This window comes from Abrus precatorius, unplaced genomic scaffold (genome assembly GCF_003935025.1).
Source record: "Abrus precatorius isolate BTA unplaced genomic scaffold, Abrus_2018 Scaffold7, whole genome shotgun sequence".
Classification (NCBI taxonomy): Eukaryota; Viridiplantae; Streptophyta; class Magnoliopsida; order Fabales; family Fabaceae; genus Abrus; species Abrus precatorius.
The window spans coordinates 30308880-30325638 of NW_020874417.1; the positions used below are offsets into that span (position 1 = coordinate 30308880).

At 32.0% G+C, this 16759-nt stretch overlaps 2 protein-coding genes across 4 annotated transcripts; both read left to right on the forward strand.

Annotated features, from left to right (window-relative positions):
* Nucleotides 1-1131: 1131 nt before the first annotated feature.
* LOC113872402 (dolichyl-diphosphooligosaccharide--protein glycosyltransferase subunit 1B) lies at nt 1132-8898 on the forward strand. 3 transcript variants are annotated; one of them, XR_003505872.1, is made up of 9 exons: nt 1132-1273; nt 1825-1869; nt 2492-3123; nt 3825-3972; nt 4540-4723; nt 4846-4914; nt 6103-6192; nt 7051-8450; nt 8564-8898. XR_003505872.1 is itself a non-coding variant. In XM_027509934.1 (9 exons), exons 1-8 carry the CDS (start codon nt 1160-1162, stop codon nt 7171-7173), a joined length of 1401 nt encoding a protein of 466 aa, XP_027365735.1. In that variant the 5' UTR covers nt 1132-1159; the 3' UTR covers nt 7174-7199; nt 7304-7628. The 3 variants fall into 3 exon arrangements, 1 of the variants encoding a protein (XP_027365735.1); XM_027509934.1 differs by lacking the exon at nt 8564-8898 and having other exon boundaries at nt 4540-4719; nt 7051-7199; nt 7304-7628; XR_003505871.1 differs by lacking the exon at nt 8564-8898 and having other exon boundaries at nt 4540-4719; nt 6103-6298; nt 7051-7172.
* Nucleotides 8899-11083: 2185 nt separating this feature from the next.
* On the forward strand, nt 11084-16689 carry LOC113871766 (protein ENHANCED DISEASE RESISTANCE 2-like). The gene is made up of 21 exons (XM_027508869.1): nt 11084-11236; nt 11725-11799; nt 11912-11965; nt 12043-12108; nt 12182-12243; nt 12517-12650; nt 12723-12769; nt 12857-12957; nt 13073-13168; nt 13245-13309; nt 13405-13476; nt 13688-13834; nt 13939-14240; nt 14629-14692; nt 14813-14988; nt 15492-15593; nt 15712-15762; nt 15843-15986; nt 16118-16213; nt 16361-16462; nt 16597-16689. Exons 1-21 carry the CDS (start codon nt 11084-11086, stop codon nt 16687-16689), a joined length of 2202 nt encoding a protein of 733 aa, XP_027364670.1.
* The last annotated feature ends 70 nt before the right edge of the window (nt 16690-16759 follow it).

Sequence of the window (16759 nt, forward strand, 5' to 3'; positions counted from 1 at the left end):
AATCTAGGAAGAAGAATAGGTTGCAGCTGTTATGCCAATGTGTAGTGTGTAGAGTGATTCTCTGATGAGGTTGTTACAATAATTTAACGCACGTTCTGAATATGTAATATCTATGTATTTGATTCTATTATTACAACTTCCGTTGCTCTTCGAGAACCAAAGCTAAATATTCATATCCTTAGCTAAGGAATGGTCATAGCACATTTATGACTTCGATTTTGATTCATTGTTTCTGAAGTTTACTATGATTCAATCGTGTTTATATATCAAAATAATCTTACTTTGTGCGTACTTGTTGTCATATAACTAAATGTTTTGTAAATAATAAAAAAATGGACTTATTTTTTATTTTGAAATGTATTTTTTAAAATACATTTATATAAACAATAAAAAATATTATATATACATATATAATTGAATTTTTTATATAATTTATTAGAATAATTCTTTTAACTTTTGTTGATAGATTTTATATTCAAACTTCATACAATAAAAGTTTATTGAATATAATTAAATTATTACCTAAAATTAAAATAGAAAATTATTAATATTATTTGCCTAATATGATAATTAATTATTATTCATACGCAGACACATATATGAAACTGCATATTAGAATTAAATAATATATATTATTTTAATATATTTTATTTTATTTATTAAACATATATATATTATAGTTAAAAATATTTTTATATAATTTTAAAATAATTAAATCTTGTACCAGTCAAATAATTTAATTATATTCAATAAATTTTTATTGTATGAGCTATTTATACTATAAATTTGAATATCAATCCTATTAACAAAATTTAAAAGAATTATTTTTATGATTATATTAAAATTATCATAAATTATTTTTATGTTTTTTAAAACGCCCTTTAGGCTAACAATATTAGGCGGTATTAAGCCGACTGACATGGTTGGGCCGGGTGGAGCTGAAAGAAACAAAATAGGGTAGAAGACCCAATATTTTGACCCAAATCTATACCACCGTGTAAAAAATATAAAAATAAAAATAAAAATATCGACCCAATCTATAGACCCAAAAAATTGACCAAAAACAAATAAAAGAACCCAAACACCCTCTGACCAGAAATAAATAAACACAAAACTCAAGTGTGGACTTGAAGAGAGAGTCTCGTCAACTGCATTGGCAATGGCAATGGCAATGGAAGCTCTGCTAAGACTTGTCTTTCTCTCCTTCTTCCTTCTTTCAATTGCATACTCTTCTCCTTCTCAACACATTCAGATCACCAATGCAGAACGCAGAGTATGTTCCCAATTCTCTTTTCATGTTTTCGCTCAAGATCTGTGGATAAATCGAGATAATTGTTTTCGGTTGGTGCTCACCGTGTAAAAAATTTGAACTTGTGAGATGGGCATGATAGATATGGTGGTTTTGCGTAGCTTTCCCTTCCTAAGAAGAACAAAAGTATCATCCCATAATTATTTGTTTTTGTGTCTCATTCTTCTTTTGGTGCCACTGTATTGTTTTTTAGAGTTATGGGCAATTCAAAGGTCCATTCTAGTTTGTTTGTTGGGGAAGTTCAGTTTTGGGGGAGGGGTGCAAGTGGACTACTTTGTGGTCTTTCTGATTCTTTTGTCCTATCAATGTAAGAGGAATATGGTTTTTGGTAAATTGAATTGGGAATATAGGATTAGTGCTTTATTATTTTCATAACATTGTTGATACTTATGTGTGATTATTTTATTTTATTTTTTTTGTTGAGGAAATATTGTATATCTTCCGCCATATTTTGGGCATCATTCAAATTCTCATTTTTATACATCTATTAACTAGTATGCTAATGATCCTTGCAGATTGATTTGAGTTCTCACATTATCAAGGTGTACCTGACATTGAAGGTAACCCCTCCATACTATTACTCTTTTGATAATAAGTCAATCTTGTCATGGTTGCCGCGTTGCATGTCTTCAGCTTTAAGGGTTTAAATTAAGTACAGTTAACAGATTTTCTTATGTCTAGATGTAATGGGTATACTTATTGGCATATAAAAACCATGTTTTGTTGTAGTCCAGATGAATTTTAATTTAGTTTCTATGAAAAGTGGTTTAAACCAAACTTGTGTTTATGCAAACAATGTGACGGCATTAGCACATCTTACAACCATGCATAATAGTTATACACTTAGGTCACACATGTTACATGAAAGGGGAAGGAGATTGTCAATTAAATAGCTGTTTGGAGATTTATTCTTTTTATGAAACTAAATATCTAAATGAGTACATGACAAAAGTCACAAACTTGGGGGGACGGTGGCATCCTCATGTTCCTCCTCGGCTCTACTATTGACCATTCCATGTGTGCTTAGAGTCTATTGAAACTAAATATCTAAAATTCTAAATCAGTATTTGTTTTGGCCAAATTTTTACTATTATTTGTTATTATTTCTTTTCAAGGGATTGTACTCTGAAAGAACCTCTTAAAAATTTGTAGATCCTATGTTTCATAGAGCTTTCCTTTCAGGTTGAAAATTCAGGGACATCTCCTGCTTCAGAAGTACATCTTGCTTTTTCCCCCACTGAAGTTGAACATTTAGCAATTTTCAAAGCTGCTGCAACTTCTGGGAAGAAGAAGAAGAAAACTTATGTCCCTCTTGATGTCAAATCTGCTGAGCTACCAGATGGACCAAATGGAACTAAGTTTTTCTCTATAACTCTGTTAACTCCACTACGTAAAGGTGAAACCACAACACTAGAGGTGCTTTACATATTGACCCATTCTCTGGAACCTTTCCCAGTAGAAATAAGTCAATCAGAGTCACAATTAGTCTATTTCCATGATAGTGCAATATTATTGTCCCCCTATCATGTCAAGCAACAGACAACTTTCATTAAGACACCAAGTACTCGGGTAGAATCATTCACGGTAGTGGAGCCCACTAAACGTGCTGGTACAGAGCTGAAATATGGGCCATATGACAATTATCACCCGTATTCATATTCTCCTGTACTTGTTCATTTTGAAAATAACAATCCGTTTGCTGTTGTTGAGGAGCTTGAACGAGAAATCGAAATATCTCACTGGGGAAGCATACAAGTCACAGAGCAATATAGGCTGGCCCATGCTGGTGCTCGACATAAAGGCGTTTTTTCAAGGTATAATTTGTTATCTTCTTTTCATTCTCCTCAATGCTTCAGATCTCCATTTAGTTCTTTGGTAAATAACTTCTGTAATTGTATTAAAAGGAATAGAAAATTTACCTACTTGTCAAAATGCTCTCTTCAACATGTTGAAGTGGTTGTTATTTTAGATGTTTGACATGGCCTATTTTCTAATATTTTTATTTATTTGTTGTATGGATGTTATTCTTATCTGTATTGTAATCTGTCAAAGTTCTTTCTTTTCTTTCCTTGAAAAATTATCTTGTTTTTCACAATTCTGTGTGGTTTGATAATTCAGTAGTAACTAAGATTTGTCTATTCCCTACATGTTTTAATTGCAACATTTGGTGGAAATATCAATGAATCATTCTTTTTTAAGGTAGATAATTGTAGAAAAGGATCAATTTAAGATCTTCATCACACCCAAGCAAGAGCAGACAGATTGATATACTCCATAGGCACCCTACATTACTTGTTCTATATTCTGTAGATTGCACAGACTTGTACTGTAATTATTACGCACATATCTGTAGGCTATTGCTCTTGAAGTTATTACTCTTCTACATTCTGTAAAGTGCACAGACTTATATTAATCATATTGTAATTTTTAAATTTGTCTGAATTTGTTCTGATGTTTTTCTCCTTTCATATACAAAGCTTTTCTAGTATGTATAACTGAGGATTGCTGTTGGCAGGGTTGAATATCAAACTAGACCTGGTGGTACTGGTGTTTCTTCATTTAAACATCTTCTAGCAAAACTACCCCCTAGGGTTCACTCAGTATATTACCGGGATGGAATAGGGAATATTTCCTCTTCACATCTGCGTACAGAGTCGCGGAAGGTAACATATATTATTAGGTCTTAAAAAACACATGCCTTTTTTCCTACCTTCCATTTGACAGTCGATCAAATTCATTTGTATATTTTTCTTTCTTCTAATGTCATGGGCATTGTTTCTTTTTCTTTTCCTCCTTTCTTTTGGGAGCCTTAACACTTGAGTTGAAGGGAAAACTAGAAAGCTATTTTACAGTTGTTTCTTCAATAGGTAACCACATGGTTGTATACATCATAAGTGAGGCATGGTGCATTTCACACTTTAAACTTGAAAAGCATCACTATCTTTAATATTTGGTCAATGATTATGTTTTACTGGAATACAGGGTAGCACTGACACCATAATGTCCCAATAATAACAGAAGTATAAATGGAAGAGAGATGACTTGTTTTAGTTTCTACATGTCATGTTTCTATATTAATGAACAGAAGAAGTTGTTTTGTGTATGTGTAGAGATCACAAAGGAGTTTAGTCTTGAATGACAAAAAGATACTTCATTTTTTTAACATGATTTTTTTTTTATAAAGTCATGTGTTCTTATTCTATACTTCTTTACATGTTGATTGATTGCAGTCAGAACTTGAAATTGAACCTCGTTATCCTCTATTTGGAGGCTGGAAAGCAACCTTTGTCATTGGTTATGGGCTACCATTGCAAGACTTCCTTTTTGAGTCTCCAGATGGAAAAAGATACCTCAATTTTACTTTTGGTTGCCCTCTTGTTGAGACAGTGGTTGACAAGTTGATTGTAAAAGTAAGTGTGAACTTGTGCCTTTTTTTTGCATTGTTATTGTTATCATTAAATGAAATTTGTGCTCCTTTGCTTCAACTGCTGTTGCTGTATGCAATAGTTTTGTTTACCCTTCTTGAACCATTTCAGGTTGTGCTGCCAGAGGGGTCCAAAGATCCCACAGCCGTGATTCCTTTTGAAGTAGAGCAACATCTAGAGGTAATGTTCTCTTGGGATAATTCTGCATATGCAACACTGGCTAAGTTTCAATTGTATATACATTATATCTACAATTGAGAGATTCATCTTCATATGCATTATTGACTTATAATTGTGTCAGCTGCATTTTTCTATCTTATCATGAAGATTAATTGTCAATAATGAGTTCAATTTCTCTATATCTGTATATTAAAACATTTGCAGTCAATTTAGCTCATGGAATTGGGAGAGCAGAACAACAACTAAAGAAACCTCATAATTGAGCATTTCAATTTACATTCCCAAAGTAGACACCCTAAAATTGATATCATGGAAACAATCTTGTTTAAATAATTGTAAAATATTAAAGATATGATTCTTGAGAACCTGTTTTAGCTTATAGAGAATTCACTGCCACTTTTTTTATTTTCCATGGAAAATCGACCTTGCTGTATTTTATAATTATATTTGTGGGTAAATGCTTTTTGTTAGTGGAAGCACATGGAGTCAGAAAAAGCCCAATTGTTCCTACACCGACACCCAAGAGATTTTGTTCTAACAAGATGTAATTGTGTGTGAGTTTATGTGTAATTAAGTCTGTTGAATCTGTATCAAATTTCATTGCATGACAGCAGTAAAAGGGCTCCCCACTTATGATTAGTCATTGTAGTCATGCATTTCTATCTGGTTGCACTCATCTTAGTTGCGAGTTTGACATACCATTGTAGCCAGGTTGATAGTGGTGACAAGGATTCTAATTCTTGATAGCTTAGCAGTATTAAAGCTCAACCTAAATGGTACTAGGGAAGTTGTTTATGTCAGTTAAGAGATTGTAACACCGTGGTGATTTGAGGTTGTAATGTATGAATATATGGATTTAGGCCTTTGCTTTATATATAGGGCTTTAGTGTCTGGTCAAATGGCCAACATAAACAATTACAAGGAGATCTGGCCTTCCTTGTACCTATTTGTTTGTATTTATTGTGAAAATATCCTACTATGTGACAAAGAGGGACTTGACTCTGAGGGTCCCTAATAGTAATGCTATCTTATCTTATATATACATTTCAACTCCAATTTCTTCAAGATGTTTCATTTTTGTTCTCTGAGTAGCATTTGATTCTGGCACAGAATTTCACTTCTTGTATTATTAGCATCAAGCATTTGATTCCCTGCAGCTAAAATGGTTTTAAATTTGAACTTTTGCAGACCAAGTATTCATATCTTGATGTTGTCGGCAGGACTGTAGTAGTTCTAGAAAAGAGAAATGCAGTTCCTGAGCATAATACTCCTTTCCAGGTAATTACCAAACCCAATGCAAAGAAAATTTTCTAAAACTGGTTTGGAATGTCAGCAATTCAGGGGTTCTAAGAGTAAAAAATATGTTTGGTGCACCCAAAATCAGGTATTATTGCCACATTTATTAAAATATGATTACACAATGAAAATTATCCTCTAGGATGTTTAGAATTAATTGTTGGCAATGACAGTTTATTCACCCCCCTCCCTCCCTCCCTTCCGAAAAAAATCTGAGTGAAAGTTATTGAGACATCATTGCTTGTCAAAACCAAGAAAATCATAGATTTCTCAAATAATTTTGAACAAAGTATTCTCTGCCGTCTTTCTCAGGTGACAAAACATGCAGCAGTATTTCCATGTTTTCAGTCACTACTTAATTTATGCTGAAATATGTTACTTCCCTACCCATGCCTCCTTTTGCTCATCCTTACTGTTTATTAGCATGTCTTTAAACCTAAAGCAATTCCAATTGTTGCATCTCTGATATTTAAATGATACGTGATGGATCAAGTTCATACAATTAATGTATTTTTAGTTCTGGCCTCTTGAACAAGGTTTGGATAGTTTTTTGTCCAAACCTTAATCGAAGCTGAAAAAGTATTGTAGAACACTTTTCCATGACTTTGTTATCTGCAACTACAATAATGGAAGTCATAGCATATTTCATAAGATGTTATGAAATCGTGGAGTTAATATTCTTAGTAAATTGCGCATAACTTGTCAAAGCTTGGTCTGAGATGAGTACACCTAACATTACATCATAAAGTTATCTTATTCATCATGTCCAGTCGGTCTATGGTTTTCATTCTATAATCTCCTCTAGAGTATGGTCTAACCATGTCTTTTATATTTTGGTAGGTATACTACAACTTTAACCCTATATTTATGCTTGCTGAGCCATTGATGCTGGCATCTGCATTTTTCTTGCTTTTTGTGGCTTCCGTGGCATATCTTCACGTTGATCTATCCATACGCAAATGATGAACATCTAGCTAGTTTACGAAAAGGTATGTGTTAAATCCCCCCTTTCAACTAATTTTTATGATTAAGAGTTAAAACATTATCTTTCGTCTTTGCTCTACGCTTTTAAGTGTTTTGGCTTGTTCAACAGGCAGTGACTGAGCAGATCCAATGGTTCTTATTTGAGAAGGTTATATAGCATTTTGGCAGCATTGTGTGGAATTAAGAGGACAAATTATAATTATAGATTTGCTTGTTTGTACGATTTTCCCCTGGCAATTCTATCTTATGCCATTCATTCAAATAACTTTCAACCATTTTAAAAACAAAGGATATGTTAGTTAAGGCCATCATCCTAAAGGCACGTAATGCTAAGAAACTTCTAAGGTCTTCCTTTGTAGGTGTTAGAAATATTTCAATGTGATACTTAGTAATCAATACCTGAAATGAAAAACTTTTTTGGTGAGGGGAACTTTAAAGTAATTTTTCCTAGTTTTGCGTTATGGCTAAACTATTGCAAATTTATTATTTAATAAGATATTCTTATAAGTGAATAATAATGTTGTCGAGTGCGAAATTGGAAAGAGAAATAGCCATTTGGTCATAAATTTTGCCTTCTATTTGAATGGCATCTTGGTTAGAATTTTACGTTATTAAATTTATGCTTGGGCATTGTTTCCTCTTAAACACTCCTAAAATTTCATAAGTCTGAAAACGTGTTCTTTAATAATAGACTTATTGTTGCGACATCCAATATTTAATAATGCGAATTAGCAAAGAAAACGAATATCATGTAGATTTTTTTTTTTAAAATATCTTATCTTTCAGTGATAATGAGCTAGAGGAAAATGCCACCTCTTTGGAGAGAGAGAAAAAAAAAATGGAACTGTCAAAATTTACATTATTTCCCAATTTTTTTTTGTTCCATAAAGTTCTCCCAGTTTGAAAATTTGTAGAACGCAAAATAACATTTCTTGGGTTCTCTTAAGATTTGAGATGAAGAAAGAAAAAGAAAACTAGAAGTAAAAGTTCTTTAAATTAGCTTTGAAAAACACCTTCTTTTTTTGGTTAAGTTTTCTTCATTAATTTTTTAAAAGTTTATTAAATTTTTGGTCTAAAAGTTTATTTTCTTAAGCTATGACATGTAAGTAATATTTATCTAGAAAGAAATGCCCAAGCCCAACCCTCATGGATTAAAAGTGAAAGCGCACGGTTTTGATGGTAATAATTCAAGCTCTTTCATAGAGTCGAGAAGAAAAAAAAAATAGAGCTCTTTATCTGCAAGCAACATTGATAAGGTAATAATGCTATCCAAATCAATTTATTTGGAATTTCAGCCATGTGTACTACTTCATATGTAACCCTAAGAACATGCAAATTTTCATCTTTAAGAATCCATTAATTGAATCAGCTTGGAACGGAAGAAGCTGACAAGCTTTTCGTCATCTTCTTGAGCAAGCTATATTCAAACCCAGACAGTGCTTCTTCCACACTTGTTACGGAACCAATCTAAGAACCTCTTCATCTTATAGGTAAAGAGTTTTCAGGGATTGTTTAAAAGGGAATTTTTGAAAGGCAAGGGAGGGGCTGATAAATTTATTATTTTTAAATTAAATACTAGTCAGAAATTCGTTGTGACATATTTTATTGATAATATTTACTATTAAAATTTTTCAACAACCATAATCTTCTTTTGTCAAATTTTTAACCTTCTTTTTGGGTTTTATAGCATTACTTTACTTTTTTCACGAAAAAAAAAACATTTACTAATTAAAATATAACTGTCACAGAGGCACAGAGCCATGCAAGTCCAAAACTCAACGTTGTTATATAGAAATATAGGAGCATAAAATGCTTAGAAGAAAAAGAAATACAGAAAGAAAAGTAAAAGAAAAGAAAAGTGAAAGATTTGATGATTGATGTGATAGAAAATAAATGTTAGTTATTTATAAATTATCAAAGATTTTGTATTTATCCAAGAAAAAAAAAACGTTTTGACCGGGTAAGAGAAGAATGAGACATGAGATGGAACACAGGCAACAAAGGCTTATGAAGTACAGTGGTTGAAAACGGCTTAGGAGTCAATACATTGGTTGGGTGCCATTCCAATTCCTTCTTTTAAGCAACCTTTGAAGGGACACCATCCTCATTCTTTGGGTCCCCCTCTCGTGGTAGTTATGATTCAGATAACTAGTTCTTGACTATTACTATTTCTTGAGCTTGTAATTTAATTAGTTATTACTCAATGAATCATACTTATTTTATCTAATATTGTCCAAACGAAACTTGATATCTTTTAAAAAATTTTGTCCAGTCAAAGATTTTTAAAATTTCCTTAATTATTTAAATTAATAATTTATTATTTTCAAACAATATTAGATACAATAAGATAGTTTTAAATCATATGCAAAATAAATTTTCAACAATTATAATAGCATGGAGAATGTTTTTAAAATTAAATATTTTAAAAGTCTGTTTTTAATATTTTTATAAGTACTGTAATAAAATTACTTAATTTTGGGTAATTACAAATACCAGTGAATGCATGGTGATTTGAAAAGAAAATAGCATGAAAAACTAGCATTAATCCCCGCAAGTGATGTTGGTTGATTCTGTATTTCATTAAATTATAATTAAGTATTAACTACCAAATCATGCCATGGACAAAGGAAGCTGCCATCTCCTTCGTATTTAAGTATTTCTCAAGTTTGAAGTTTGAAGCAGGACCACCCTTTTACTCATACCCTATTGCCCTCTTCTATGCCACTAAATTACTTTTTTATTTTAATTTCAAACATTTTTTAACCATTCAGAATAACAATACTACTATGAATCTTCCTTAGGTTGTATAAAAAAAGGGCATGAATAATTGTTTTCATAAAACATGTTATAAGAAAAAAAATTGTAAAATAAAAACATTTTACATTAATACAAACATATATATATATATATATATATAAACATTAACTTTTGTCCTTAAAATTGAGAACTTTTTATCAGATTTCATTTAAAAATATCATTTTGAAATATAATAATAAATATTATATTTTTTATAAAAACATATTATTTATACATACTTAAAATTAACTCTAAATATTAAAGTTAACAAAATTGTATATATTTTAGAATTATCTGTGTCATTTGCAACAACTATGTTGTAATTCTATCAATTTAATTAATCTAAAATGAATTGAACCACTTAAAACCCATTTTCATTTCCAATTCAGTTTAGTTATGAATTAATATAGTACTGACCAAGTACCATACATCTGAGATCAAATTTTGTTGTACCAAAAAATTTGGTCTGTGAATGTTGAAAATCGTCCTCCTATAGTAGTCACAATTAGTGCAATTATTTCTCAAAAAAATTTTAAAAAATTATATCAAAAAATAAAAATATTAAATCAATAATTATATTTGTATATTTATTTTTATTATATTATCTATTATGTTTATTATTATTATTATTATTTTATCTCTTCCTTCTGTCTATTTCTTCACATTCGTTATGGGATGAGAACTTTTTATTGGATCATATAGTGACGTGGGTTTTAGTTTTGGAGCGAAAACGATAAGGGCAATATTGTAAGTTCACTTGGTCTAACATCATGTACAACGAAAACACGGACAAGGTAGTTTATTGTTGAAACCCGGAATATCGGAACAGAGGAACAGAGGAAGAAGACGACGAAGAAAGATCATTGCGACTGCCTTCTCAATTTTGATTCTCTGAATCCCTCTTCTGGGATCAGAGGATCACATTATCATCGTCTTCTTCCTCGCAGGTATCTCCATATGCATCTATCTGCATTTGAATTTGCATTTTGCATTCATTCAATAGAGCCTCCGAAATTGTCATTTTTTTTGGCGTCTGAAACGTCTAAAAATTCGATTTTGAGGCACTATTAGGTGTTTTTTATGATTTCTGGAAATGGGTGTTCCGCAGAGTGAGAGAAAAATGGAAGGGTGGCTCTATCTCATTCGCCCCAACCGGTTTGGTCAGCCTTACTCACGTAAGAGGTACTTCATTCTCAAAGACAATATCCTCAGAAGCTTCAAGATCCAACCCTCTTCCCAAATGGAGGTGAATTTCTCGTATAAACTATTTTCATTTATCTGTTTCTCAAGAGTTTGCTAATAAATCTTTATCCTTTGATCAGATTGAAAGAATGAGGATTGAATACTGTTTAATATGAACATGATCGGTATTGCTTGTAACCGATTCAAAAATGTTAATTTTCATATTTTTCCTGTTGTTTTGATTCTAGGTGCACGCGCAGAAAAAAAATTAAAAAAAAATAGTTTAATGATTCGTTTTCCCATATTTGTTGTGTTATGGATGACAGTTTTAATAAGGTTTTGGATTCATTTACATATTTTTCTAATTTCATAGATTTGCAAAGTACATTGTTATGTTTTATTGCTAGCTAGGTAAACGTAATGCATTGGTTTTATAATGAATGACGTAATATTTCACATTTATGATTATAAGGCACTAAAATTTCTACAAACCATTATGGCATGCAATGACTGAATAGCTAGTTTTGCTAAATGAAAGCGTTTTATTTTCAGGAGCCAGTTAGAAGTGCAATGATCGACTCCTGCATTCGGGTTAATGACAATGGAAGGGAGAGCATCAACAGAAAAGTAATAATGATAGATACTTTTTTTTTCTAATCAATTTTCGGTTCTCTGAACAATAATGCATTGTTTCTTTGAACACTGAATAATTGTATTTGCAAATTTGTTTGCATTGCAGTTGTTCTTTATTTTCACCGTCTATAATGCTACAAATCAAAGTGATAAGCTTAAGGTATGTTAAAACTAAAAATTCAAACAAAATATTGTGACAAGATTGATTCATGGTTTAAATTCTACATCGATATACAGTTGGGAGCGAGTAGTACAGAAGAAGTAGCAAGATGGATACGTTCCTTGCAGGATGCTGCATTGAAGGTTATACTCTTTAACTTAATGAGTAGAATGATTGTTTCGTGACAAGAAACTTATTTTATTGTATATTTTTCAGGAGTGCCCAGCTCCAGCAAAGAATCTTGTGGCTTATTCCAAGAAGAGACGTTCAACTTTGAGGTTCAATATCGACTACTTTCAAATATTTATAATTCTGCACTTTCTTCATCTTCTTTTTGTTGAATATTTGAAACGAAGATAATTACTGTAATACTCCTTCAGTCCTTTGTGCTATATCATTATTTTGAGAGATGAATGTCGATAAATGTACCTACATTATCTTGAACTAGTCATGTTGATCTTGGTGTATGTGTGAATTATATTTATATAAAATTATACTGATTATGTTGTATAAAATATATATGCTTAATGTCTAAAGTGTTCTCAAAACAGATATGGAGGCTCAAAAAGCGCAGATTGGAAATACTCATACTCTGACATCAATTTTCAGTCATGCATATACACTGAAGCCATGACCTCTGATGTTATTGCACCTTCACCATGGAAGATTTTTGGTTGTCAGAATGGTAAATCTTTGGCTCCTAGTACACACATAGCTGGTGGCTTTATATGTATCTAATATTTCATTGCTTGTGCAGGCCTAAGGATGTTCAAAGAAGCCAAAGACTGGGATTCACATGGAAGTGTAAGTTGCCCCTAACTAGGTAATACTTTGTTTCTGTAAACTGGTCAATTCATCCGAAGAAGTGATTTTTTTTTTTTCCTTATTCAGCATTGGGGTGATCACCCAGCAATAATGGCAGTTGGTGTGGTTGATGCAACTTCAGAGGATATCTTCCATACTCTTATGTCTCTTGATCCCTCAAGATCAGAGTAAGCATTCTAAATTTCCATTTTTAACTTGGAAAAATTCTTGTAACATACTCTTTATTATTCTTTGAAATTTAGAGCCACATGATTTACTACTAAGTTACCAAGTTTCTTGTAGATGGGACTTTTGTATTTATCGAGGCAACGTGGTTGATCACCTTGATGGTCACACAGATATTATTCACCTGATGCTGTACAATGATTGGCTACCATGGTAGGATACATATGAAACCTTGTCACCCAGAGTTCATACTAAACATGTTAATATTTTCATTATATATAATGCTCAGGGGAACGAAACCAAGAGATTTATTACTACGAAGATATTGGAGGAGAGAGGAAGATGGCACATATGGTAATGTTTTATGAAGTAAATGATATATTGTGAAGATATGGTTCATTGTTATCTATCACTTAATTTTATTTTTTTTATGTTTGATTCTGTAACAGTGGTATTGTACCATTCTGTATATCATTCCAAGTGTCCACCCAAGAGCGGCTACGTCCGAGCTTGCCTTAAAAGTAATGTATGCTTTAAATTTGAGATTATTGTTTAACCTTTCAATGATACCTATAGATTATGGTGGTCAAAATGCTACTAATCATGACATCCCTAAAATCAGTAATTTTTTTATTAGTTTACCAAAATCAGGAAAATGCCAAAAATAGCACGATCATGGCTAAAAATAAAATTGAAAAAGGAGGTTTTTATCACATTTTATATTTATGGTAGGTGGAGGATTTGTGGTGAGTCCTGTTAACAAAGGAACGCAATCAGTTGTAAGACATATGCTTGCTATTGATTGGAAGTTTTGGAAATTGTATTTGCGCCTCTCATCTTCAAGATCCATAACCATTCGTATGCTTGAGAGAATTGCCGGTACGTTTATTAATTATTAGTATATGATGATAAAGCTACATGGCAGACTTTGCAGTGCCATGTAATATTTTATATAATTTTTTTTTATGATCCCCTTTTTGCAGCATTAAGAGAGTTGTTTAGAACCAAAACAGGAAATTGCTCTGCTGAAGTTGAGCCAATTACAATGACCAAAGATATTGGGTTGCCTCTTAATGTAAAGGAGGAAATTAAGACACAAGTTCCAAAAAAGAATGGAAAGGTTGAGGATCTTATTGTAATGACAGATGAGGAGGAGAAAGAACATGGTGGTCCTACAAGTTTAATGGGAATGAATGATGCTGATGAGTTCTTTGATGTTCCTGAATCTACGGACTATGATCCCTTTGAGAATGAATGGCACTCTGACATGGGTTCAGAACAACTGGTATTTTTGCATTCCAATAACATGCCTTCTCTTACAAGGAATCTCATTACACAGTAACATATAATCATATATGCCTTCTATGTTCCCAACATTGTCACATGTTTGTGTTATTTATTATCTAAAGGATCTTTTTGTATGATAATTGATATACATTGACAAAGTTCTAGATTACAAGGTGCTCTTTTAACACTAGTTAAAGGAATATAAAGTGAAAAGATTTTTTTTTCATAAACACCTTATATTATATTAAAAATTATGAGAGAAGTTTATTTATTATATTTTTTTTACAAACATCTTTGATACTTTAGCAATGCCCTGAAGGCACTTATTAGCATTTGCATTTTGATAATATCAATTGTTGATGGAATTGATATAATGGGATGTGCAGACTGCGTCCCACCCCAGAATATCTTCAGCTGCTGGTTTGGTAAAAAAATTACACGACCTTGCAGGTTAGGGTTGTTATTTATCATTTAAACTTTCAATAAGATTATTTTGAGTAGAACGGATTTTTTTGTTCAAATGAGTTTTTGAGAAAATGGTTCCAAAATTTAAACATATGTTGCATGCAGTTCACAAAAAGGGGTATATGGACTTGCAAGAGGCTGCTAGGGAGGAAAGTGCATCATGCTCTTATGGATCCACTCTTCTTAAAGATCCAAATTGTACTTTACCCAATAGCTGGGCTGCTTCTGATCCATCTTTGTTCTTGGTTCGAGGAGAAAATTATTTACAAGACCAGCAGAAGGTTTTTTTTTAATTCATGTTTTTCATCTTTAATTGATAAGCTATCATTTGCTCTTTATTTGTTAAATTCATTATGTTGCAAAGGAAATGTTAAAAATTACAAAATTTTAGTGTCGTCGTTCTGTTCAGAAAATCATGAACCCTGAGATATCGTAAAAAGAATGCGACATTTTTATAACAATTTTTTTCACGTGTGATCAGAAACATTATAAATAGTAAATTTTTATTAAAAATTACATAATCTAGTGTATTGATAATATTAAATGTTATAATTTTTAATAAAAATTTTACTATTTATCAATTTCTTATAATATGTTTTCGGACATTCATTAGAAAAATTATTTTTATGATTACTATTCAAGGTGGAATTGTAAATCATATCCGTTGTTCTGTCTGATACTTGTGAAAGGCTTCAATGATGCTAATGTTTCCAACTGTAGTAAACTAGTGTACATACTTTTCCCTGGTTCAATAAGTAAACAAATTTAAATTTTTCTTTACTAGATCAAGGCAAACGGCACTTTGATGCAATTGGTTGGTGTAGATTGGCTTCGTTCTAACACACGAGAAGATAATTTGAGTGGTCGTCCTGATTCCATAGTTCAGGTAATCCTTTGCTTCATACTTTGTGTCTATTTACTTTTATGATTAAAGGGTCCCAATTATATTGTCGCAAAATAAGTGCCAAAAATTTATTATATTTTGTGCTTTTGGATTTATTCAGCAATATGCAGCAAAAGGTGGTCCAGAATTCTTTTTTGTTATCAACATACAAGTGAGTATAACCTCATGTACATTATTATATTTCATCATCCTTAAGTGTTGGATCTAATGTGTACTATTGCCATGGATCAGGTGCCCGGAAGTCCCAATTATTCCATTTCACTCTACTATATGATCAAAACGCCTTTGGAAGACAATCCCTTATTGCTGAGCTTTGTAGAAGGAGATGATGCCTATAGGAACTCAAGATTCAAGCTGATACCATATATTTCTAAGGTGCATGACATGTCTAAGATTTAAGCCACATTTGTAAAGTTGGTGACAAGCCATAAATTGAAACAAAAATTCAAGGAGGGTCAAGATGACTATCTAATGGTTTCCATTCCCATGCTATTTGTTTCTCTCAGGGATCTTGGATTGTCAAGCAAAGTGTTGGAAAGAAAGCATGTTTGGTGGGGCAAGCGCTAGAAACAATTTATATTCGTGGGAAGAACTATCTAGAGGTAACATTGCCAAAACTTTATAATACTTTTTTCAGATACACACATAACCAAGCTTATAGTTGACATTTCATACAAAATTTCATTATTCTTTTCAGCTTTCTTCTCTTGTTTTATAAGCTAACATTGAAATTATTTTTATCGTATTAGCTTGATATCGATGTTGGATCTTCAACAGTAGCAAGGGGGGTAGTGAGCCTAGTTCTTGGATACCTGAACAATTTGGTGGTAGAAATGGCATTTTTGATACAGGTAAAAATAATTTATCAAATGGTTACATAACATGCTAGCTATTAGACCAAGACCATGGTCATTAACATTCAAATGCTAACAATTTTGGAATTTGGATTGCCATACTAAAATCAGATATCTGAAAACCTCTGCAGGCTAACACACAAGATGAACTCCCAGAAGTCCTCCTTGGAACATGTCGACTAAATCACATGGATGCATCAAAAGCAATTTTTGTGACATCATAGATTAGACCTGGAATTCCTTCTGTCTTTGAGGAGAAGGAAGAAGCTGATACTCCAACATCAGTAAGAACAA

Bases quoted from the DNA above. Each gene is read 5' to 3' on its own strand.
- LOC113872402 (XM_027509934.1), top strand. From the start codon at position 1,160: ATGGCAATGGCAATGGAAGCTCTGCTAAGACTTGTCTTTCTCTCCTTC. The intron at 3,124-3,824 runs GTATAATTTGTT...TGCTGTTGGCAG, and splicing joins CATAAAGGCGTTTTTTCAAG to GGTTGAATATCAAACTAGAC. The intron at 4,720-4,845 runs GTAAGTGTGAAC...GAACCATTTCAG, and splicing joins TTGACAAGTTGATTGTAAAA to GTTGTGCTGCCAGAGGGGTC.
- LOC113871766 (XM_027508869.1), top strand. From the start codon at position 11,084: ATGGGTGTTCCGCAGAGTGAGAGAAAAATGGAAGGGTGGCTCTATCTC. The intron at 12,958-13,072 runs GTAAGCATTCTA...AGTTTCTTGTAG, and splicing joins CTTGATCCCTCAAGATCAGA to ATGGGACTTTTGTATTTATC. The intron at 14,989-15,491 runs GTTTTTTTTTAA...TTTCTTTACTAG, and splicing joins ATTTACAAGACCAGCAGAAG to ATCAAGGCAAACGGCACTTT.